The sequence below is a fragment of the Danio aesculapii genome, chromosome 21, assembly GCF_903798145.1.
Source record: "Danio aesculapii chromosome 21, fDanAes4.1, whole genome shotgun sequence".
Classification (NCBI taxonomy): domain Eukaryota; kingdom Metazoa; phylum Chordata; class Actinopteri; order Cypriniformes; family Danionidae; genus Danio; species Danio aesculapii.
Genome location: NC_079455.1, coordinates 45,455,315 through 45,482,367, shown reverse-complemented (window position 1 = coordinate 45,482,367; position 27,053 = coordinate 45,455,315). Strand labels below are relative to the sequence as shown.

At 38.1% G+C, this 27,053-nt stretch overlaps 1 protein-coding gene across 1 annotated transcript; it reads right to left on the bottom strand.

Moving 5' to 3' along the window:
- Positions 1–365: 365 nt before the first annotated feature.
- Positions 366–25,842, bottom strand: nars1 (asparaginyl-tRNA synthetase 1). The gene is made up of 15 exons (XM_056446561.1): positions 25,673–25,842; positions 21,734–21,816; positions 21,561–21,626; positions 19,775–19,867; positions 19,593–19,682; positions 15,939–16,017; positions 14,582–14,652; positions 12,754–12,840; positions 10,257–10,478; positions 9,194–9,393; positions 8,701–8,836; positions 8,049–8,162; positions 5,353–5,484; positions 3,691–3,822; positions 366–1,088 (listed from the first exon to the last, which is right to left on the bottom strand). Exons 1-15 carry the CDS (start codon positions 25,704–25,706, stop codon positions 957–959), a joined length of 1,671 nt encoding a protein of 556 aa, XP_056302536.1. The 5' UTR covers positions 25,707–25,842; the 3' UTR covers positions 366–956.
- Positions 25,843–27,053: the final 1,211 nt, after the last annotated feature.

Below are 27,053 nucleotides of genomic sequence, written 5' to 3'. Positions count from 1 at the left end.
AGGTGAATCGGCTACTAACAGCGCCCCCTGCTGCTGGAATCAGCTTCCAGAAATGATCAGATGTGCTCCAACATTAGGTACGTTCACATCAAGACTGAACACACATCTGTTTAGCTGTGCCTTTACTGAATGAGCACTGTGCTACGTCCCACAGATCGCACTATTGTGATTTTCTCTTCTTTTTCATTCTTTTATAACCTGTTTAACACATTTTAACCATCTTTATTCTCTGTTGTTTTATTTCATTTACTCCTGTTGATGTAAAGCACTGAGTGATTGTGTATGAAACGTGCTACAGAAATAAACTCTCCTTGCCTTTAATCGTAGCTCTTCTCTCTGCTGGAATCAAACACAGCTGCATCTGATTGATTGACTGACTGATTTATTGATTATCTTTAGTCACAGATAAACGCTGCAGTGCAGTAACAGAGCGACACCATCAGAACATCTACAGTCAGAGGATTACACATCACATATTTATAAATATCACCTCAGCCAATCAGAGACAGAGATTCATTTCCTAGTTGGTCTCTTGCAGTGAAGTGTGTGTGTGTGTGTGTGTTGGAACAGTGTGTGGCAGAGGATGTGTGTTGTATGTTTGTGTATGGGACAAAGAAAAGGGTGTGTGTTGTATATGCGTGTGTGACTGGGAGGTACATTTGTGTGTGTGTGTGGGACAGAGGGTGTGTTGTGCGTGAGGGAGAGTGTGTTGGTGGCTGTATGCTTGTGTGTGTGTCTGTGACTGTGTTGCGAGCATGTGCTTGTGTGAGTGCTGTTTTGTGTTCATGTGATTGTGTGCATGAGAGTCTGTGTGTGTGTGTGTGGGGGAGAGAGAGTGTTTGTGTGCGCCTCTGTGTGTGTGAGAAAGCTTGAGTCTGTGTGTGAAAGAGTGACTGTGTGTTTGAGTCTGTGTGTATGCCTTGACTGTGTGTGTGTGTGTGTGTGTGTGTGTGTGTTTAAGGCCTGCAGCGCTGGATGAAGCGTGGATACAGACAGACGTCTCTGATGTGATGACGGTTCAGCAGCCAGGTGAGGAATCGCTCCAGTCCCAGACCGTAACCACCATGAGGACACGTGCCGAACTTCCTCTGAAAAACACACACACCAATGAGAGAGTGCTATTGCTGGGTGATACATCAATTTTATAGATAAACTGGAGTGTGAAGATCACATCGATTTGTTTGAATGTAAATCGGTTTTCACTCCAACACACGTGATGCATCTGGGTTCCCGTAGTTCCCCCTGAATTTGCCATATAAACACACAAACATGCAGCAAGCAGGGAAGTAGTCAGAGGAATGTTGCGCTCTATAAAATGAAAAAATTACTGACGCACAAACATGCCCGCCAAAATAAGGGCATAAATCAGGGCTCTCAGTCACGCATTCACCATGAGACATCTAATACTGCACAGCACACCTTGTATTTCTCATGGTGAGAAGTAATGGATGAGACAGTTAATGGAGAAGACGTGTGCATGAAAGCAACCGTTACCGATCTAATGTTGGATTCAACATTGCCGTTTCCAGATAAATGACATGAGCCAGCCGCAAAGACATTCAGTACTGCAAACATCAACACTGACAAAGCTCAGTGCACTAGACTCATCTACCAGATGCAGCAACTTCACATAACAGCAATAAAATGCAACCCACAAGCCTAATACAAGTCCTTTATATGAACTGATATACCCCTAATAAACCTCTGAATGCATGTTTATTAAAAAAAAACTGATAAAATAAAACGGTCCCCTTTTTAACAATCATTACGAGTCTACTTTTACTGTAGTTTACCTTCACTGTAATAAAATGGTTTAATTTATTCATTCATTTTCTGCTGCTTTTCCGGGCCTGGGTCGTGGAGGCAGCAGTCTTAGGAGAGAATCCCAGACTTCCCTCTTCCTAGACACTACCTCCAGCTCCTCCGGGGGGATCCTGAGGCGTTCCCAGGCCGGCCGAGAGACATAATCCCTCCTGGGTGTCCTGGGTCTTCCCTGAGCCTCCTCCTGGTGGAACATGCCTAGAACACCTCCCGAAATATGCGTCCAGGAGGCATCTGTAACAGATACCCAAGTCACCTCAGCTGACTCCTCTCGATGTGGAGGAGCAGCGGCTCTACTCAGAGCTCCTCCCGGGTGACAGAGCTCCTCACCCTATCTATAAGTGTGCGCCCTGCCAACCTGCGAAGAAAACTAATTTCGGCCGCTTGTATCTGAGATCTTGTCTTTTTGGTCATGACCCAAAGCTCATGATCATTGGTGAGAGTAGGAACGTAGATTGAGCAGTAAATCGAGAGATTTGCCTTTCAGCTCAGCTCCTTCTTCACCACAACAGACCGGTACATCAACCGCATTACTGCTGCCACTTCACCGATCCGCCTGTCAATCTCACGCTCCATCCTCCCCTCACTCATAAACAAAAACCCAAGATACTTGAACTCCTCCACCTGTGGTAAGGACTTTCCTCCAACCTGGAGATGGCAAACCACCTTTTTCCGGTGGAGCACCATAGCCTCGGACTTGTAGGTGATGATTCTCATCCCAGCTGCATCACACTCGGCAGCAAACCACCCCAGTGCATGCTGAAGGTCCATGTTCGATGAAGCCAACATAAAAATTATGAGCAGAATTGGTGACAAGTGGCAGCCCTGCCGGAGTCCAACATGCACTGGAAACAAATCTGACTTATTGCCAGTTTAATCTATATTACTATTATTAAAGTCTTGAATACAATTATAAATAGTTGTTAAATTTAATCTTTAAGTGACAGCTTTTTTCTTTAGCATTATATATCCTATTAGTAAATACAATTATTCATTCCTCTTCAAATCTGCCATTTAAATAGGGTTAAATTATTTTGTCCACTTCTGAACATGTACTGTAATTCTCTGAGCTTTCAATCTAATACCGCTAAAAAAACATAAACAATCATGTGCTTTTTATTTATCAGTGTTTGTACAGCTAGTACTAAAGCAATTCAATACTTTATGAATATGTTATGAATAGAGATTTAGAAGAGATTTAATAATATCCCCATATTTTAAAGACAGATCCTGGCGTAGTGATGAAATTATTTCAGTTTTAAGAGTCTAACTGTCGCCTGAAGTCCGTTGAGCCCCCGCGGCTGTATCACGCTCATCCCAGGATGCATTAGCTGTTGCAGGCCGCTGTTGCGATGGCTGCGCGTTAGCTCCTTTACTGCCTTAATGTTCGTTGCACAGGATTAGTTAAAAAATGAACTCCATTCGGCACAATTATCTGCAGGCACTATTAGGCAAAAGTGAGCATTAATTCTGAAAAAATGACAAATTCTGCAGGACCTCCTAGTGAACACGTGCTACTCCACAGCTCACCTGTCTACTCCAGTATATTCAATGGAGTTTCTGCGCTTGCCTGCTGATCCTGACAGCGCTTGCGTTTAAACGCCTTTATTTTTTATGCCATGTTTACTCATGAACAACTAAATGAATACTGAAGTCTGTTTAACTGAATGTATTGTAATTACATTACAACATTAATGCTGTAAAAGAAACCGTTTAAAACTGAAACCAGTCACATTAACCTTTCACTGGAAGTTTATCTGCAGGGGAAAACACTAGCTGTGCCATATACCCTGTTCAGCGATGTTGAAATCCTGAAGGCTCTGCCTATAAGAGAGAAGTGTATTTCTGTAATGCAGCTGAAGTGTGTACCTGGTCTGTGTACCAGTAGTATGGTGTGGGGTCGATGCCTTCTCTCTTATAGCCCTCCAGAAGCTCATCTGAGTCCCAGATACGCATAGAGCCTCCAACAATCTCACCCACATTGGGCATCAGGACATCCACCTGAAACAAACACACACACACACTTTGTAAGCATTTAATATTTAGAATGTTTTATAAAACATACATACATTTACACTTACTGGCCACTTTATTAGGTACACCTGTCCAACTGCTCATTAATGCAAATTTCTAATCAGCCAATCACATGGCAGCAGCTCAATGCATTTAGGCATGTAGACATGGTCAAGACGATCTGCTGCAGTTCAAAGCGAGCATCAGAATGGGGAAGAAAGGGGATTTAAGGGACTTTGAACGTGGCATGGTTGTTGGTGTCAGACGGGCTGCTCTGAGTATTTCAGAAACTGCTGATCAACTGGGATTTTCACACACAACCATCTCTAGGGTTTACAGAGAATGGTCCGACAAAGAGGAAATATCCAGTGAGCGGCAGTTCTGTGGGCGCAAATGCCTTGTTGATGCCAGAGGTCAGAGGAGAATGGCCAGACTGGTTCCAGCTGATAGAAAGGCAACAGTAACTCAAATAAGCACTCGTTACAACCGAGGTCTGCAGAAGAGCATCTCTGAACACACAACACATCCAACCTTGAGGCGCATGGGCTACAGCAGCAGAAGACCACAACGGGTGCCGCTCCTGTCAGCTAAGAACAGGAAACTGAGGCTACAATTCACACAGGCTCACCAAAACTGGACAATAGAAGATTGGAGAAACGTTGCCTGGTCTGATGAGTCTCCATTTCTGCTGCCACATTCGGATGCTCGGCTCAGAATTTGTCATCAACAACATGAAAGCATGGATCCATCCTGCCTTGTATCAGCGGTTCAGGCTGGTGGTGGTGGTGTAATGGTGTGGGGGATATTTTCTTGGCACACTTTGGGTCCATTAGTACCAATTGAGCATGGTGTCAACGCCACAGCCTACTTGAGTATTGTTCTGACCATGTCCATCCCTTTATGAGCACAGTGTCTCCATCTTCTGATGGCTACTTCCAGCAGGATAACGCACCATGTCATAAAGCGTGAATCATCTCAGACTGGTTTCTCGAACATGACAATGAGTTCACTGTACTGAAATGGCCTCCACAGTCACCAGAGCTCAATCCAATTGAGCCCTTTGTGATGTGGTCGAACGGGAGATTGGCATCATGGATGTGCAGCCGACAAATCTGCAGCAACTGTGTGATGCTATCATGTCAATATGGAGCAAAATCTCTGAGGAATATTTCCAGTAGCTTGTTGAATCTCTGCCACCAAGGATTAAGGCAGTTTTGATGGCAAAAGGGGTCCATCAAGGTACTATTAAGGTGTACCTAATAAAGTGGCCGGAGAGTGTATAGCCATTTATGTATGTATTAAATCATCATTGCGTCAAACTAAAAAAAATTAATTACCGCTTGTGAGGTGTTGGTATAATATGTTATATAAAACTCATCATGACTATTATTTCTCTCTCTTCCTTTACTGAATTAATTTATAATTATAATTAATATTCAGTCTGCTGAATTGACTATTGTGTTTAAATCTCAAAATTTATAAATCTCTAAATCATGTTAAAGTGAGTGTGGTGTTTACTGATTCGGTGAGGCGGCGGTCCTCAGGGCAGCGCTGCATGTAGAAGGATTTGATCTCCGCTGGGAAGCGACACAATAATATCGTCTCATTGATGGAGTCGGTCATCAGACGCTCCGGGGCTTCTGGGATATCCTGCAGAAACAACACACCAGTTGTCAGATATAAACAGTGTTAGGGGAGTGACCTCAGAAATTACATCAACTTTAAAATTGTATGTAAATTACTTTACTTTTTGTGTGAAATGGTAATAAATTACTCAAGTCATTCAATTACTTGCCTCTGTAATACTTAATCAATACAAATCAGCACATAGACAATAGGGTTTATGCAGAAGGGCTTTTCATTTTCAGTTAACCCAGTTAAGCGCTTTCTGTGAACTGTATGGCGTTACAAAAATCACCACATTTAAGGTCTAATTCCTTCAAAAACCACTGAGCTTCACTGCCTGATTGATATACGATACAAAGTGGGTCTCAGAATGTACAAGAAGCACTGCAATAAACTACACTGATCAGCACCATGTCTTTAAATATGAACATTTATTTTACTCCAGTATTTTCAATGGAGTTTCTGCGCTCGCCTGCTGATCCTAACAGTGCGTGCTTGTAAACATTTCATCTCATTTTACTATTGAATAACTAAACGAATGCTGAAGTTTATTTAACTGATCGTATTTTATGTACATTACAGCATCAATGCTGTAAAAGGAACCATATGCAACTGAAAATAGTCAAATTAACCATTCAGTGGAAGTCTTTCAGTGAGGGAAAAGCCTAGCTTCATTCTTACAGCAAGTGCAATTGTTGGACAAATCTAACATTCTGTAGTTAAAAAAATAAGGTTATTATGCAAAACATCTGAATTTCTTTTTTTTACATTTATTAAATGATGTTGAACAGATTCAGGAAATTTTCACAGTATTTCCTATAGTATTTTTTCTTCTGGAGAAAGTCTTATTTGTTTTATTTCGGCTAGAATGAAAGCAGTTTTAATTGTTTTAAAGCCATTTTAAGGTCAATATTATTAGCCCCTTTAAGCTATATTAGTTTTGGGTTATCTACAGAACAAACCACTGTTATATAATGACTTCTGTTTAACACCTGCAGGACTGTGCAACCGATCTATGCAGAACGCCCACAATAAAAAACAAACAGGAAAGCACAGATGAGTGGGATGATGGCGTCTGCCGCTTCACAAGCATTAATAGACAAATTCATATCAAAGAAAAACAGCACGTCGATAATATGGCAATATTTTGGAAGGCACGCACCTATCCAGCACCACCTTATTTCTTATTTCAAACAGGAAAAACTGATGCTTGCTGTCAAAGGCTACATTATTTACAGGCATTCGTTTTAAAACTGATAGGATTAAGCTAATGTTGCCTTTTTTTGTTTTTGTCTTATTTGTTTTATTTTGGCTAGAATAAAAGCAGTTTAAAATTTATTATGAACCATTTTAAGGTTAAAATTATTAGCCCCTTTAAGCTATATTTGTTTTCAATAGTCTACAGAACAAACCATCATTATACAATAACTTGCCTAATTACCCTAACCTGCCTAGTTACCATAATTAACCTAGTTAAACCTTTAAATGTCACTTTAAGCTGTATAGAAGTGTCTTGAAGAATATCTAGTCTAATATTATTTACTGTCATCATGACAAAGAGAAAATAAATCAGTTATTAGAGATGAGTTATTAAACTATTATGATTAGAAATGTGTTGAAGAAATCTGCTCTCTGTTAAACAGAAATTGGGGAAAAAATAAACAAGGGGGCTAATAATTCAGGGGGGGCTAATAACTCTGACTACAACTGTATGTATGCATGTATGTTTATATATATACATATACATATACATATATATATATATATATATATATATATATAATTAATCGAAATATATGATTTCCGGATTGCTTAAAACACTCCCTCAACTAAACATGCTGCGAGTGAGACTGAGAAAATGAAAGCACATCATTGTATGTTAATTTTAATATAATTTTTGTTGGTCAGTTATCTACTAGATAAACAAGAATAACTAATAACTTCTGAGGTGAAGTGCTTCAAAACCAGTCCGCTATATGCTTCAGCACCAAAATAACAACTGGTTCGTTAAATAAAATGATAATCTAGCCTAAATAAAATTAAAGTGAAATATGAGACTGAGTGCTGATGAGACTGCAGCCTCCACCCCATGTGAGGACGCTATATTTGTCTCATTCGTTTTAGGCCTTTTGGCAAATGTCTCAATCAAGCTTATCTGTTTTAAAGGGCGTTTACTCATTTTGAACCTCATTTTAAACAATAGCAACCTGAATTGTAAGTTTTAGTGTGTGGAAAACCACCCAGCAAAACTAAAGCCAATAACTTCACCCATCTCTCACCATGCACGTACATACACACTTTAAAACATGCAAACGCGGCAAATTAAGTGGCATTAATTCGCACCCTCTCATGGTAGGTACACTTATATATGCTAGTTTTAAAATATTAGTATTCAGCTTAAAGTGTTAAGCTGAATACAACCATTTTAAAACTAGCATATATATATATATATATATATATATATATATATATATATATATATATATATATATATATATATATATATATTTAAAGCTTAACTAGGTTAATATATATTAATATATAATTGAGCACTCAAGTCTATAATATATGAGATTTCACTAACAAACCTCTCCAAACTCATAAAAGGTGCCGTCGTCTTTCTTGATGTTGTGCTCTTTCAGCCAGTCGATGGCCTCTGTGTAGTTCATCCTCTTGAACGGACGCTTGGGAGGCTTAAAATCCTGAAAGAGGAAAATGCAAAAATATACTGTACGGTTTTTGACAGTACTGTAATTTCCATCTAAAACTGTACACATATATGTTTTCTAAAGGGTTGTATCTGATAAGCATATGCTAGTAACGTGTGTGTATGAGTGTGTTCAGGGTTAATATTCACTGGTCATCATTACTGATCTATATGCGCCACCTACTGGCAGAAAATAATTTAGCATTTATTACTCTGCAAAGTGATTTCTGCAGGGGTATTTAATGTCAAGAGATGTTTTTATTTGGTATTTTGAAATGATAAATCTAATTAAATAAACAATTGCTTAAGCTAGCTAATGGCCATTGTGCATCAACACTTGCAGTGTTTGCATCTAATTTAATTGTCAATTAATTTACCACAGCCTATGATACAGCAATTAAACAATGTTGTCATATTTTCATTGTCTATGTTTTGTTTCTAGCTTAATAAAGAATAGATAAAAATAGATATGTGATAAACATGTGCTAATCAATCATGTGGTGTGTGTGTGTGCGTGTGTTGAGGGCTCGTACAGGGTTAATATCGTAGAGAAGTGTCGCCACCGGAGACTTCAGGACTCGATCCACAACATCACACACCAGATCCTCCAACCGGTTCAGAAGATCCTCATAACTCATGAACGGACACTCTGCCTCAATGTGTGTGTATCTGACAAAAGGCACACACACACACACACACACAAACACACATTAAACAGTAAACAGTAAGTGTATTTCTGCACACACACACTATAATCTGCTGTTTTACTCCACTGAACTCCATATAAAAGCCAGAAACTCTTTAGCACAGGTCGATCTAAAGGGTTAAGGGTTAAAATGACACATGGTCCCTCTTCCTAAGAGGGAAAACCAGCAACATTAGGATTGTATGATTATATGCTTTGCACTTGCAATAAAAAAGTGATTATGAAAGTCAATGGAGCAAAAACAGACACCAACATAACTAAAGGGGAGTCAATTTGAACAATACACAAGGGCTATGTACTATTATAAGATTAGGACTCACTCGGACAGGTGTCTGCGTGTGCGCGACTGCTCGGCGCGGTACGACTGGGCGATGCAGAATGTGTCTCCCAGCGCAGGGATGCAGGTCTCTAGGTAGAGCTGAGATGACTGCGTCAGGTATGCATTCTCACCGAAATAGTTGAGACTGAAGAGTGTGGATCCGCCCTCCACCTGTGTCTGCACCAGAGTGGGCGGAGTTATCTGAGGAGCACACAAACAAAACAACAGCTGTACTAACATGATCAAACATCCTGTCACGTAAAGCCCCCATGAAATGTGGATGAAAGGCAAAGGCCTCTAGATGAGGCTTATTTGAGCACAATATAATCTGATCATGTCTTGATGTTGACTGATTTGATTAGGACAGTAAGGTCTGACTCTGCTTAGACTAAAGTCTGCTCACTGAACCTTCAATAATGTCCAGTATAGAATATGTGCTCATGCTGCAGTGGAAACAGAATGAATATTGTGTCTGACTCCATCATGAGCTTGGAGGACTGCATCCATACATCTCTGAATGACTCAAATCACTGATTAATAAAGTCATCTGGAATGGTGAAGAAAGCCTTCTTGCAGGACTCCCAGAGTTCATCAAGAGTCTTTGTGTTCATCTTCAACGCCTCCTCCTTCATCTTACCCCAGACGTGCTCAATAATGTTCATGTCAGGTGACTGGGCTGGCCAATCCTGGAGCACCTTGACCTTCTTTGCTTTCAGGAGCTTTGATGTGGAGGCTGAAGTATGAGAAGGAGCGCTATCCTGCTGGAGAATTTGCCCTCTCCTGTGGTTTGTTATGTAATGGGCAGCACAAATGTCTTGATACCTCAGGCTGTTGATGATTTCAAACCATGATTTTTCCTTCACCAAACTTGGCTGATTTCTGTGAGAATCTTGGTCCATGCTGGTTCCAGTAGGTCTTCTGCAGTATTAGTGATGATTGGGATGCAGATCAACAGATGATCCAGCAGAAAAATCCACCTTCTGACACTTCAAGTCAAGTTATTATTTGCTGCTCTACAACTGGGATCAACGAGAGGTCAGGCAGTGTATATTGTTCAGCTGTACCTCGCAGTATCCTCGGCTGAAGAAATGATCCCGGAAACACTGTGTGACGGCTGAGCGCACTTTCAGGATCTTGGAGACGTTTTCCCCGCGGATCATCATGTGTCTGTTGTTGAGCTGCACGTCCACATCCGACTCCTCGTTAAGCAGATTATCAGCACCGCCGGCCGGAGCCAGACCCATCAGCTCCCAGAAATCACAGTGCAGCTCATGACCACCCGGAGCCTGCAGAAACAACAAAAACACACAGTATAACACACACTCACTGCACTCCATGCACCTATCATTATTCATTTAATTATTTTCGCTCCAAAGTGTTTTATTAGGGTTGGGAATCAAAAATTGATTCAGATTCTGCAATCGGAAACTTGGACTAAAGGTGCTGGATGTAAGTTTTTGACTCTAAAAGACCATCATATGTGTGCAGATATTCAGAAACATGCTCAGTGAACATTCTTGTTCATCTGTAAAACAATGCTGAAGTCAGATATTCTGCTGTAAACGTGTGTTACATGCCAGAATGGCTGTCTTTGTTTTGGTCTCTTTAACCCGCCCAATGCCAGTTTAGCCAATTATATTTCAGCACCCCGGGTTGCCAGATGGTGGAAAACAGCGTATTTCATTCATTCAGTCATGAAGGCTCTCAAAGTGTGCGTCTTTGACTGAAATGTGACCTCTGGTGGATAGTAGCAGACTCCGAAATGAGACGCAGATTCAGAGTTCCACATGAGGTTATTATTTACTATTATAAATATTACGAGTGTAAACATTAAGTGAGCAGGTCTCATTGTAACCCTGTGTCCTAATAACACGCTACGTGATGAGATACGCAGTGATAAGGAATTTGGCTGTTTGCACCAGACGAAAGAGGACAGAAATGTAAATCCAGCCATTCAGAAGCACAGAATAGAGCACTCACTGCACTCCAGCACAATGGGGAGCTTTATAATCTGATTAATACACATTAAACCTCTTTAACATGATTAAATCTAGATGCTGAATCACTGATATGTGTTGGTTTGCACAGAGTCTCAGTTCTGAGGTTTAATTTCAGACGGTTTATTTTATTTTCCAGACCTGAGCTGAACTATCTGCTGCTGCTTTCAGTAGTATGGCAATAAATGTCATGTAAAATGGCATTCAGACTCACATTATTAGCATTTAACATTGAATAAAGCACATGAGGTGTACCTAAGCTGACTATTGTCAGTTTTCTGCCCATTTCTTAAATATACATTTCTTTTTAATATGGAAAATATTCATTCTATCGTGTGCCGCTGCTTTAAGTTAGAACACGATTTAAATCAGTCTTTAGCTTCAATAGTCAGGCTGTTGATGATGTCAATCTGGCAACCTGCACTTGTGTGTGTTTTTTTAACCAGGAGTGCAATACCTAGTTCAACCACTAGGTGTCAAACATTATTCTGCACCTTTAAGAATCGCATACTTGTTCGAAAATTTAAATGTTGAATCCTCTTATTGATTTCAATGTGCACATCATTTTTTCACTTAGCAATAATTTCCTAAACATTAGTTTAGAGATGGGCTGCAAGATATGCTCAAACAACAAACAATTCTAAATAAATACAAATAATTAAATAAATAAATGTAAATATACAAAAATAACCTGATCTAAACCTGGACAGAAAAGCAAGAGAAAAGCAAAGCAAGCAGCTTACAGTGATGGAGATGAACGAATTGAAGCACATTATTTATGCTTTACAGGTATGGCTGGTATTATGATGTGCATCAAATTGATAAATGATTTCGCATAACTCTTTCCCTGCCACTGGGATGTTTCACAGCAATCTGTTTGCAAAGTAATATAAAACAGATTTGAACCATATTTTTGTTTCATTTTGTTTAAGGTCATGTGGTTTAAAAGGTCCATGTGCTTTTGCTTACAGGTAGATTTTTGAGCAATATTAACCTTTGAGATAAAAGCAGAGGCAATTATATTTATATAATGTGTATTAAAACAGGACTGTGGTATAATACCAAATCTATCCACCTATTTCTATGCACATTTTGGAACATTGCATTAAAAATGCTGAATGGAAAATGGCAAGACGTGCACAGATTTATTTGAGAATGCACACATAAAAATCTGCACAGCTGAGTGGAATAAACCTTTCATCCAATAGGAAAAAATGAGTATAAACTACAATGCAAACACATTTAGAGAATACACTGCGCATGCATATCAGTCTGCGTGACTGACTTTTTCCTCAGATTCCGATCAGATATAAATGTGTTTCAGGGACTTTGCATTAATGGCGTCTGCAGCACAAGTTTCCAGCAGATTGTAAAAAACTATTTCAGTTTTGTGCATAAGTCTAATTCACTTCTTTAAATGGAAAATTTAGCTATTCAGGAGCAGAAAGACTGGAGGGTGAGCGCTGTCATTTATGGATGTACTGTCCCTTTAATTACAAGTCATTAATATTAATAATAGTACCATATTAATATCATATTAATATTAATCAGGGTCATTTCTCACCTGTTTTCCCTCAGGAACTGGTTTCACGGTTCCATACAGAGCTACGCTGCTCTCCGTCGACAACACCAGTCCGTTATAACACTGACACTGCACACAACACACACACACATTCACTGTCAGTGTAAACTGGACTTCTTACAGTACATTCAGTTTATATAATAAAACATGGCTGCTTCTTGGGACAAATAATAAAAATGTCACACTTAAGAGCAATTAAAATAAACATTTTAGGCTGAATATTGGTAATTATACTAGCAGTTATAGTAGTACTAATATTACACTATACTATATTAATATATTACTATATATTTATTTATTTTTTATGTGCATTTATATAGTGTATTTATTGTGTATGTCCATACACCCAAATCACTTCACAATAATGAGAGGGGGTCTCTCCAGTCCACCACCAGTGTGCAGCTCCACTCGGATGATGTGACGGTAGCTACAGGACAACAGCGCCAGTGCTTCACCACACACCAGCTACAGGTGAAGTGGAGAGACAGTGATAGAGCCAATTCAGTGGATGGGGATGATTGAGAGGCCATGATAGGTAAGAGCCAAGAGGGAATTTGGCCAGGACACCGGGCTTACACCCCTACACTTTACCAGAATCACCATGGGATTATTAATAACCACAGAGAGTCAGGATCTCAGTTTAACGTCTCATCCGAAAGACGGCGCTCACTGACAGTATGGTGTCTCCTTCACTATACTGGGGCATTAGTACTCACACAGACTGGTTGAGCGCCCCCTGCTGGCCTCACTAACATCACTTCCAACAGAAACCCTAGTGTTCCCATGTGATCTCCCATTCAGCTACTGCCCAGGTTCAGCCCTGCGTAGCTTAAGTGAGTAACCTTGGGCTGCAGGGTGATATGGCTATGGTGATATATTAATATTACTAAACTATTACTATAACTAGTAGTGATACTAGTATAATACTAATAGTACAAAATAACTAGTAAAACATTATGTACTGGCAAAGACAAAGAAAAATAGTTATTAAAATAATGAAAATATGATATAATTATGTCTAATAACTTCGGTGTCTAAAGCAAATTAAATTTCTATTAATTATTCTACAGTATACAAACACAAAAAGCACACTAAATATATAATAGTGCACTATAAAGTGTCAAATAACTATTATGAAAATAAATAGCCAGAATATGAGTGAAATCGTCTGCGTTGTCATTCTCAGCGCAACACATTCATTTGAGTGAAAATTAAACAACATATTTAATTCTTTAATGCCATTAGTAACATATCGGAGACTGTAAGGGGCTGTATGTGTTCATATATGTTGTATTTATTTATTTATTTATTTTATATAATCGCAGATCTGCAGTTATAATCAAATCCTGTTCATAGAAAAGCTAGTAATGAACATTTATTCAGTATTTATTCTGACTGTCATGTCTAAAAGTGTTCAAAACTTGATTCTGTTTGTAATGTATTTTTTGTGTCAGCAACCAAGGCTATTTTCATGGTATGAACATTTCCATATTAAATAAAAAACACAATTAAAAACAACAAAGAAATCAATACATAAATTAAGATTTTTAGTGTTAAAATGTGATAAAAATCCTGACATTTTTCCTGATGTCGCTTTGCTAAAAATGTCCTTAAGAGAGTTGATTCCATAAATAAGCAGGGCAGTCTTCTGATTCTATTATGAAATAACTGAAGCTTTTACTGTATAATATACACAGTATAATATATACTGTAATCCAGCATTAATCCCAATAGCCATGATTAACTAACAGGCTAGATGAATCTACCCATTTATAATTGTGTAAGATGTCAACAAACACACACACAGTACCAGTTTGTCAGTGAGAACACATTGCAGGAAACCAGTTCCGTCCCGCAGCACAATAAACAACAGGTTCTTTCCTGAAAAAACACAAGCAAACATATTAATATTTTCAGTAAAACTGAGCTTCTCGAAAGCATGCTCTTAAATGTGCACTAAGCAGATTTATCAAAATGGTATTCAAGTTTAAAAGCACTAAAACAAACACGCCCACTCTGCAACAGAACACGCCCATTTCTGATATTCTCACTAGACACGCCTCTTACTGCTGATTGGCTGTAAGTGATTTGGTCCGACGCTGGTTAATCAAGTCAAAAGTGTTATTTAAACATTACAATGAGGTTTCATTAGTTAATGTATTTACTAACTAGGCATGTGCCGGTATCACATTTTCATGCTGCGATTAATTGATTGAGCTTTTATCACGGTATACGGTATTATCACGATATTGTAATTTTACTAGAGAAACAGGTAAAAAAACACAAAAAACTTCAGTTTCGTCAACTTAGTAACTTTAATAACTTTTTAATTAACTAAAAGTACTTCAAACATTTAAATACAAATAAATATAAATAAAACAATACACAATATAAAAGTAAACTTGAGCAATTATATCAAAGTGAATGTGCAAAGGGAAACCGTCTTCGATCAGCAATCCCTCTGCATTTTTTTTGGAATCCAAAATATTTCCAAACCTCTGACTTTTTTTTTGAAGGGGGATAAATTGTCGCCAGCGTTCCTCCTTCCGCCATGCTTCTTCTTCGTGTGAGGATTATAGTGCGGTGGCAGCGGCGGCGCGCGCTGTGTGCACACAGTGCTTCTACATGTGGGGATTGTTTACATCAGAGTGCGCATCAGTTCTGCGCAGCATATACGCAGTGTTTCTTCAAGCGGTTGATGGAAAATAAGCTAAGGCGCGTTCTAAGAATATAAATTCGGATCTATTATTTTTCACGGTATTTTGAAGTGCCCGCGATAAGAATATCGTGCATATTCATTACCGTGATTTATCGCATTACCGAATACCGGCACAAGCCTATTACTAACATGAACTAATTATCATCAATTCCCGTACAGCATTTATTAAGCACAGTTCAACATTCACTAATGCATTAATTCATACTGGCTAACATTAACTAATGCACCATGAGCTAACAAACCAACAACAAATGACTTCATTACCATGAACTAACATGATAAATACTGTAATAGATGCATTGTTCATTGTTTGTTCATATTAGTAAATGCATTAACTAACATCAACTAATTCAACCTTATTGTAAAGTGTTACTCAAATATTTATGAGAGCACCTTTAAGAGAAATTCTGCATATTTGGTGTCTGCTCCTTTACTCAAATCTGCTCACCTTGTCTGCGTAACCGATGAACCCAACCGAACACCTTCACCCTCTGCTCCCTGTGAGCCTCCAGTTTATCAATCTTCACCTGCACATGACAGAAAACACTGTGATAAAACACACGTTGCAAATAACAGGAGTGTTTTCCCTTCTGAATTGGCTTCTCACCATAAAATACCATTATTAAAACACATAATTAAAGGGCTCAATACAGAGTCATTTAAAGGGGAGCTATTTTGCAAAAATCCCCGTTTAAACCCAGCATGTGAATATATCCAGCCTCTAATGGTCAATTGTTTAATTAATTATGTTTGTTTTAATCAGACTTGATCAAAACAGTCTACCGAAACGCTTTGATTGACATTCTCTTTGTACGTGTCATCAAAGGGGGAAAACCCCGCCCACTAGTGACCATCTCTCCCTTATTAGCATAAAATTAGAAGCCAGAATCTGTCACTAACCTGACACATAAGCTTTTGTAGCTCCACCCACTTTAAAAAGAAGCAGAATCTCATTTGAATTTAAAGCGACAGTCACCAAAATGCCACAATTAGCATCAAAGCCTAAAAGGGTCAGTTTCAGAGAGTTATAAAACATTATTTGTGTGCTATTTTGAGCTGAAACTTCACACAAACACACTCTAGAGACAATAGAGATGCATTATACATCTTGTAAAACGTGACTTAATAGGTGCCCTTTAAATAAACACTCCACTTTTGGAAATAGGATTTTAGCTTAGCTTAGATCAGTGGTCCTCAACCACTGGGCCGCGGACCGGTCCCGGCCGCACAAGAAATCATTTTATTTATTATCTGAACGATCTTTTTTTTTTTTGAAACGTCTTTTATTTTGAAAAATGACCGTATTCTCTCGCTTATCATCTCGGTCAGTTGAGCGCCCAAATTTAACCCACAAGCAGCAATAAAGAGTAAGAAACAGACGTCTGTGGAAAGTTTCTTTGCTAAGTGGAAAAGGCCCAGTGAAGGACCCACGAATAGCCAAGGAATGGATCCGCAACCCATTTGTCAACAAATCAGGTGAATCCAGCATGTCTGTGCAAGAGGATCAACTGATAGACATCGCAAATGACGGCGGCCTTTTAAGAGCCGTTCTCAAGTTGTGTCTTTTCTAGAGTTCAAACAAGTTCATTATTTCCAATAGAGGTGTAAAGCAAGCAGCGTGACATGATCGCACCTTTCAGACACAATGTTTTGTCAGCTTATCTTCTTCTGAGAAAACGGTTCATGGTCACCAAGCAACCTACAAACCACCAAACAATCATCTTGAGGAACAGCCACAAAGCCAAAAAGAAGAGCAGATTTTACCCTGTGCCCCGTAGTTTTTTTACGAGCCAATCTGAGGCGATTTCTTCCTTGCACTCGCCGCACGCGTCTATATTTGAACTAAACTTCTTTAGCTGATGATAATAACCTGCGCTTGATTATTGACGTGCTTTTGAAACCCGATCCTGTCAGACACTGACAAACGCGAGAGTGAAGCGAGAAGAAACAAAGGAGAAGCCGGAAACAAGGAGCTCATTATTATTCAGCAAACATGAACAAAATGCCATGATTAACTCACTTATTATCTACACCTGCTGGACTAATATGAACGGGAATGATGGAGTTACTGTCTAACAGAGGCTACATGTGCTGCTGAAGATTACAGACACAGATGAGAGGTTTTCACTGACTGTAGGATATATATTGTGTGTTGTTTTTGAACCTAAATACGGATGAAATGTCTGCTATGTGTAGTTCTTCTGTAGTTGGTAACATATCGGAGACTGTAAGGGGCTGTATGTGTTTATATATGTTCATTTATTTAGTTATTTAATATTATTACAGACGTTACAGTAGGCTGTTTCGCACTGTCATTGATCTGCAGTTATAATCAACTCATGTTCATAGAAAAGTTAGTAATAGACATATTTATGCAGAAGTATTTATGTGTATAAAGCATCTGTTTTGTGAGAAGTGCTTCATATGTGAACGACCCGTACAGCTTTACTGTAGACATTTCCTCCAGCGAAAGTGACGTTGACTAAAACTTTCTGTCGTACACCATGCCCACCAAAAGAGTACCATTGGTACCCTTTTAGCAGTGGAAACGCAGGCCTGATAAAGGTGACCCGTACTGACCCATACCGTACCAGTCAGTGGAACTGAGCCTATAATGACCCAAATAGCAACTTCTCATTTTCTGTCAGTCTTAATACATGACGCAGCAACAGAATAGTCATGCTTTAATGCTTTAATGAGTTATTTGGCCAAGATGCTAATGGTCTAATCTGATTCAATGATTTATGCTAAGCTAAAAGTTCTTTAAAAGAGCTTATTTACTAGAAATGTGGAGTGTTCCTTTAAATGTGTTTAAAGGTGGTGGCGATCACGAATGATCAATTTCAACAGAAAATGAAAGCCATATAAACGTTATTTTATGACATTTGCAACTAGATTAAAAAAAACGGCTTACAGAATTAGCTTTTGTTTTGGAGCAGCTCATATGGGGTTTTGAAAAACATCTTACAGAACTATCCTTCAATGTCTTTAATAGTCTTCAAAGTTGTTCATAAAAAGAAGTGTAAGATGAATAAAGTCTCTCAAAACAAAGAATCGACTCTTAATCACCTTAATGAATCCTTATTCGAATATCGAATCTTTTCTCAGCTACTAATCTACTTAAGATCAAAATGACTCATTTGCATAATCCCAGCCTCCCTCTGAAACAGGCGTTTCATTTTTAACATGGAATAAATACAGAATGACCAACCAAAACAGACTTGGTGCGTTTGCTGTTTACATGGCGGACTTTGTCCTGTTCTGATGCCCCATACGGTGATGCAGACATCACCAAAACCCCACAGATGGACAAATCTACACTTGTGTTTATTAAAACAGATAGAAATCTGCAGATAATCAATAATCCTGCTGATAATAATAACATTATACAGATGCAGATCGTCATGAATGAACTGAAAAAGCCCCCCGAGGTAAAGGCATGGAGGCAGTGGTGTTTATATTGATGTAGAGGATCATTTTAATCCTTTAATTGTTTTCATCTGTAAAGATATTTGTGTGTTGCTGATCATCCTGTGTGTATTCAGCAGTGTGTAAGCCTTTAGACCTGCATAGACTCATAACTAACGCGCTCTGCTGGACTTTAAAGCAGCTTTTAGTTTGTCATTGGTGCAGTCTATTTCAGTTCATCAAAATAGCAACGCTCCAACAATGCGCCTTAACACACCTCCTTTATAGACCAGCACACCCATGAGTCTACAGAGTGGTGCAAATGGATGTTATTTAAACAATGTGACGCAAAACCTGAAAATGACTGTTGCACTGCTCTGAAAACAGCAACAAATCGTGACATACGCCTTGTGCCTTGTTGTGCCGGGTGTATGACAGGGCCCTAAATGTTTGCACACTGACATTTATTAATGTTTATTCAATTAGCTCAGAAATAAATCAACATCCTGCTCATTTTGATACAATTATAAAATACAAAAAAAGCTGATAAAATTGTGTTTTGCAAGTTATTTATATTGTAAAAAATATTGTTATGGTAATGCTCAACAGCAACATTGTACATCCCATATTTTGCCAGTATCATGCAGCCCTATTATATACTCAATATACTGTGTGTAATTCAGTAAATGCTCACAGTTTTGGGTTCAGGAAGGCTGGAGTCGTTCTCAATCGTGATCTTTTTAGCTTCTTCCAGATTCTTCTCTCTGCGTTCAGCATCTTCAGCCTGCCAAAACAGCCACAGACCCGGTTTACAGGTGAACAGAAGAGCATTAGGAGTCTACAGAAGAGCATTATGGGTCTACAGGTGAATGATACCTCCTTCTTGTCTTTACTCTCGTTCTTCATTTGCTCTCGATGAAAAGCCTTCTTTGTGTTCTTCATTTGAGTCTTGGAGATGACGGCCCAGCGCTAAAAACACACGGGTAAACACTGCATTTTTAGCATCATAAGACTTTGGTAAACAACATAATTATATACACACATATTAATTAATGCATGAATGAACTGAAACTGCACTCATTTTATATGCATCATTAAGAAATCATATATTTTTATTTAATGCCATGACACAAACAAAGGCTAATTTCACGGCAAAAACAATAGAAATAAATACAATAAAATTCACAAACAAATAAATGCAATATAACATTAAAAAAAATATACATACACATATTTTAATTTTAGATTTAATGCTGATATATGATTAGAAATCTAAAACTTCTATTGGTAAAACTTTGCTGAATATCTCTTTAAGTGAGTTTGCTTCATAAAATCCCTTCTGTACTCAATTAAAAAGGGACAGTCCAATAAAACATGTTTGATAGTATGAGGAATTTTACTTTGGTTAGTATGAATGTAAAGCATGCATGTTCTCATGCAAAATACACATATTAATTAATGCATGAATGAACTGAAACTGCAGTCATTTTACACATATCATGTAAACAGTCATATATATTTTTTATTTAAAGGTGCAGTATGTAAGTCTGACACATAGTGGTTAAACTAGGTATTGCACTCCTGGATCAAAACAAATGCAAGCGCAGGTTGCCAGACTGAGTATTAACAAAAATGAGTCTGACTATCAAGCCTAAAGGCTCATTTAAATCGTGTTCTATATAAAAGCAACGGCACACCATAGAAGGAATATTCTCCATATTAAAAGGAGTTTTTGTTCTTACCAACATCTCGTATTGGTATATTAGAAACGGCTTGCATTTCTCACAGCTGAACAACAGGATAAATGATCAGCTCAGGTACAGCTCATGTGCTTTATTCAGTGTTAAATGCTAATAATGTGAGTCTGAATGCCATTTACATGACATTTATTGCCGTACTACTGAAAGCAGCTGCAGATAGTTCAGCTCAGATCTGAAAAAATGAAATAAACCGTCTGAAATTGAACTCTAGAACTGTGACTCAGAGCAAACCAACCCATATCAGTGATTCAGCATCTACATTTAATCATGTTAAAGAGCTTTAATATGCATTCATTGGATTTTAAACCTTACAATTTCACGGGAGTGCAGTGAGTGCACTATTCTGTGCTTCTGAATGGCTGCATTTACATTTCTGTTGTGTTTCATCTGGTGCAAACAGCCTAACAGCAAAACAGCATCACTGCGTATCTCGTCATGTAGTGTGTTGTTAGGACACGAGGTTACAATGTAACCTGCTCACCTAATGTGTTAATAACCTCATGTGGAACTCTGAATCGGCTTCTCATTTCAGAGTCTGCTAACACACATTCTCAAAGCAGAATATCTGAGCAGCATTCAATATCTTCAGCATCGTTTTTCAGATAAACAAGAATGTTCACTTGGCTAGTTTATGAAATATCTGCAAACATATTATGATGTTTTTATGCTTTAGAAGAGTCAAAAACTCACAGCACCTTTAACACAGGCTATTTTCATGGCAAAAACAATAAAAATAAATAGAATAAAATCCACAAAAAATAAATAAATGCATAAAATATAAATAAAAACATATTTTTTTCATTCATATATGATAAAAACTCTAAAACTTAGTCTAGTAAAACCTTGCTGAATAACTTCATAAAAAACACCTGCAGTCAAGTAAAAGTATTATATTCACACACCTCTCCTTCCTTCTGCGAGTCCACATAGATGACTGGAAACGGCTCTTTTCCAGCAAACAACAGCGCCTGAAAACATAACAGACAACAAATGAGAATAAAACACAAAAATTACCATCATTTGTAGGATATATATATAATAATAATAATAATAATCTGTTGAACAACTCAGGCACCTTGAGAGGAGTTTTAAAGGGCTTCTGTTCAGACCCGTCTCCATCCGCATCACTGCCCTGTTTATCAGACACGTACAGCTCTTCTGCACGATAATAATATTAAAAACAACATCAGATTTCACTTCAGACATCTTCTGGAAAAGAATTAAGCAGCTGTCATTAACAATATTCTTTAAAGTCTGCGGGAACTGAAAGTTGCAGTATGTTGATGTACTTCCCTACTTCTAACTGAAACTGAATATTGAGTAGTGGGCGGAGCTATTTTGTGCATCACTCCCTCAAAGCAAACTAAGAGGGGCGTGGCTAAGGATATTAATATACAGTTGCTTTAGAAACCCTTGGGTTGACGTCAACACTCCAAAGGCAGAAGCAGACTTTGATTGAAGATTAACAGTGAATTAATTTGCATGGAGAGCATCATGGTGGCGCAGTGGGTAGCACGATCGCCTCACAGCAAGAAGGTCGCAGGTTTGAGCCTCTGCTGGGTCAGTTGGCATTTCTGTGTGGAGTCAGCATGTTCTCCCCGTGTTGGCGTGGGTTTCCTCCGGGTGCTCCGGTTTCCCCCACAGTCCAAACATTGGGTAGGCTACATTGTCTGTACTGTATGTGTGTGAATGAGTGTGTATTGGTGTTTCCCAGTGGTGGGTTGCAGCTGGAAGAGCATCTGCTGTGTAAAACATGTGCTGGATAAGTTGGTGGATCATTCCGCTGTGGCGACCCCTGATTAATAAAGGGACTAAGCCGAAACGAAAATGAATGAGTGAATAATTTGCACTGATTAATTATTCAACTAAATAATGTATGCTAGCAAAATAAACAATGCAAATTTTTAATTCACATGGACTTTAAAATGAGTTGCATTCAATTAATTAAGATTTAAAGAAAATAATGTACATCAGGGGTCTCAGACTCACAGGAAGGCAATTTTAATATTCATATAATAGGCATTAATTATAATAATTTTTATTCCGTCCAAAATAATTATTGCTTAAAAGTTTAACAGGAAGCGTACTTTAACATGTTCAATTCAACCTTCTTTACATTAAAAGTTGTACTAATGTACATAGTTTATAATACAAATTTTAATACACGACCAAAATATATTAATTGAGACAATTTGTGTGGAATATTAACAAAATTATCATGTGTTAAACCACCAGCATAGCCATGAAGAAGTGTTTGTACAACAACACACGGGCGGTATAAATGTGATATAATCAAATGAACCTTGAATAGTCACAACAATAGAGCTTTAGCAAAAATGCAGCCCTTACGGACATATATTTCTGAGGTTAACATTTAAATATGTCACAATATGAAACTGCATGTGCTTTACTCAGAGAGAAACTGAAAGCAAAACTAAACTACACTACCTGACAAAAGTCTTGTCGCCTTTCCAAGTTTTAGGAACACAAATAATAACTCGACTTCTAGTTGATGATTGTGTATCAGAAGTGTCTCATATGAACGGTAAAGGCCTCTAGATGAGGCTTATTTGAGCACAATATAATCTGATCATGTCTTGATGTTGACTGATTTGATTAGGACAGTGCGGTCTGACTCTGCTTAGACTAAAGTCTGCTCACTGAACCTTCAATAATGTCCAGTATAGAATATGTGCTCATGCTGCAGTGGAAACAGAATGAATATTGTGTCTGACTCCATCATGAGCTTGGAGGACTGCATCCATACATCTCTGACATGACTCAAATCACTGATTAATAAAGTCATCTGGAATGGCAAAGAAAGCCTTCTTGCAGGACTCCCAGAGTTCATCAAGAGTCTTTGTGTTCATCTTCAACGCCTCCTCCTCCATCTTACCCCAGACATGCTCAATAATGTTCATGCCTGGTGACTGGGCTGGCCAATCCTGGAGCACCTTCACCTTCTTTCCTTTCAGGAGCTTTGATGTGGAGGCTGAAGTATGAGAAGGAGCGCTATCCTGCTGGAGAATTTGCCCTCTCCTGTGGTTTGTAATGTAATTGGCAGCACAAATGTCTTGATACCTCAGGCTGTTGATGTTGATCATCCACTCTGCAGATCTCTCGCACACCCCCATACTGAATGTAACCCCAAACCATGATTTCTCCTTCACCAAACTTGACTGATTTCTCTAAGAATCTTGCTCCATGCTGGTTCCAGTAGGTCTTCTGCAGTATTAGTGATGATTGGGATGCAGATCAACAGATGATCCATCAGAAAAATCCACCTTCTGACACTTTCAAATGATCAACTAGAAGTCAAGTTATTATTTGCTGCTCTACAACTGAGATCCACCACAAAACTTTTGTCAGGTAGTGCATATATACATAAAAGGTCCCTTGTAGCAGTTTGAGAGCCCTGATGTACATGATTTACCACATAGTTTGTGATTAAGATTGATTTTGCAAAATGTGCACAATTTTGCACAGATTATTATTAGTGCTGGGCAACGATTAATTACAATGAATCGAATTCATAATAAAAGTCTTACATGTTTATTATGTAATATACACCCACATACAGCTGAAAATGTGATTGTCTCCAGAACAAACAACTGTTAAACAATGACTTGCCTAATTACCTTAACTTTACTCTAATTAACCTAGTTAAGCCTTCACTTCTCCTTCACTTCACTGTCACTTTAAGCTGTATAGAAGTGTCTTGAAGAATATCTAGTCTGATATTATGTGCTGTCATCATGGCAAAGTTATTAGACATGAGTTATTAAAACTATTGTGTTGAGAAATGTGTTGAAAAATCTCTCCGTTAAACAGCACATGGGAAATATAAAAAACTAAAGCAGCTGTATACTATGTATATAAACACCATTATTTTGAATGTGATTAATGATTGTCCAGAACTATTAAAATAAAGTAGCCAGAAAAAACTCCGGATACGAGTCAGAAACAAAAAGGTGTGCCAAATTTATTGTCAGATTATTGAGCAAAAAGTCCAGACTCTGATTTATCATTAACTATACAGAATAAACTTGAAATTCAGGAATGTCTGCATTTTTATTTAGAAAATAATTAAATACACAATGAAATTGTAATATTTTAGATTCTGAGGATTTATCGGTTTATAATCTGTAAATATTTGTTGGTACGAAGTACAAACGTGTGTATTTTTGTAAACGAACAGTCCAAGTAGGAAAGAAACCATTCATTACTTTCCCTCCACTCACAAAAACACTTCATTTTGAATCCATCAAATCATCATCCAACAATTTGACTAATAAGTTATAAACACTGAAGTTAAACACTGTAATCATTAATATCCATATTTTAATTACAAAACTATTAATAATTAAATTAAATAATTATTACTATAATAAATATAATTAAATGTTATATCTAGAGGGATGTAATTAATTGCGTATACATGTACAGCAATAATGTAAAAAATACAGATATATAGATAGATAGATAGATAGATAGATAGATAGATAGATAGATAGATAGATAGATAGATAGATAGACATAAATATAGGTAGACAGGATAGATAGATAGATGGATGCATAGATGGATAGATAGATAGATAGATAGATAGATAGATAGAGACATAAAGATAGATAGATAGACAGACATAAATATAGATAGATAGATAGATAGAGACATAAAGATAGATAGATAGACAGACATAAATATAGATAGATAGATAGATAGATAGATAGACAGACATAAATATAGGTAGATGGATTAGAAAGACAGATAGAAAGAAATGAATGAAGCATTTGTAAATGAAGTTAAATCTGTAGTAAAGTGATCTACACAGATGCAGTATTGTTAGTATAGTATGTACTATATACAGATAAAGCACTGGTTGTGTGCTGCGGTGTATATTAATCCAGTATATGTGTAATTTAATGAATGAATAGAGCAGGAACAATCTGACGCAACACTGCAGACAACATGCAGCATCGCCTTCATCATCATGTTCCTCCTCATCAAACTCACCGATAGACATCTTTCCGACGCCCTCGTCTGCCATATTACACTCTGTAGACCACAGAGGAGTGGAGTCCGGTTCCGTTCGGCGGCTGATAGCGGTAAATGTTCCGTTAAATCGGTTCGTCCGTCTCGCTTCCTGACACCCTACACACACGCGCACGAGCTGATGGGAGACGCATGCGCACACACGAGCACGCGTTCAGCGCTGTCGCTTCAGCTGCTGATTGGCCAGTTCCAGAGACGACGCTTTTTTGGGGGAAGCGGATTGGTTGGTGTGAGGTCAAGAGGCGGGTGCTTAAATAAAAGCGTTCAGAGTTGGTTGTTTTCTGACGTCAGTCGTCCTTAAATCTAGTAAATTCCCAAACACCAGCGTCTGAGGAAACACGTTCTCTGTGGTGGGGGTTTTAACATGATTGATTTTTTTTACATCAATTACACTTTCAAAGTAAATTGGATTAAAAACTGTTAATTTCCCAGATTCCATTTGGTAATTTATCCCACATATTTATGGAAAGACTGGAGGTCACACATTTTTGTTTACTTGTAGTTTTCCTCCATCCAAACTCCCTATAAAACTCTCCAAATTTCATGAACAGGCTCTTTTGGCATGGAAATTATGTTTCGTTCACAATTTCTCCCCGCACAAAGTGAAGCTAAGGGACAACGAAAGCAACTTAGTAATGAATAAATCGATTTTTTCTAAGAATTGGAAAAGATATAAATTTTCTTTGTGATTTACTTGATCTACGAGTGAGCTTCTATTCATATGGTGATTTTCTGGTTAAATATAGGTCCAATCCCTATTCTATTTTGGTACCCCTACCCCCTTTGCACTTGAAACAGAGTGTGACAGGGAAGGGCTTCAAAATTTGCCCCTGAGAAATGGGACAGCACTACAACTGCACACGTTATCATATGTCATCGCGATCTCTTGCTTTATATCAGACGATCATGACTGCTGTAGTGATCCCAGTTGGGTTATTTTTTTATATTTATCTTCAGGAAATCACTGAAGGCGTATATCATGTTATCATAATGATCTAATGTGGCGATAAGATCGTAACTATACTGTGCATTTACACCGTGGCCATATTCATCAATATAAACACACCAAAAACAGCATTAGCATTATAGCAGACACTCTAAACAGCTCATTCCCAGCCACTAGACTTCTCTGACAGGGTTTTCCAGTGTCGCCGAGTGTCAGAATGTTGTGGGACTGCTATACATTTACATTTAGTCATTTAGCAGACGCTTTTATCCAAAGCGACTTACAAATGAGGACAAGGAAGCAATTTACACAACTATAAGAGCAGCAGTGAACAAGTGCTATAGACAAGTTTCAGGTGTGTAAAAGTCTAAGAGCAAAACATTAGTAGAATTTTTT

Coding starts and splice junctions, on each gene's coding strand:
- nars1 (XM_056446561.1), bottom strand. CDS start 25,706: ATGGCAGACGAGGGCGTCGGAAAGATGTCTATCG. Junction 8,837..9,193: donor ACACGCAGACACCTGTCCGA/GTGAGTCCTAAT, acceptor GCCTTTTGTCAG/ATACACACACATTGAGGCAG. Junction 5,485..8,048: donor CCTTTTATGAGTTTGGAGAG/GTTTGTTAGTGA, acceptor TTGTTTCTGCAG/GATATCCCAGAAGCCCCGGA.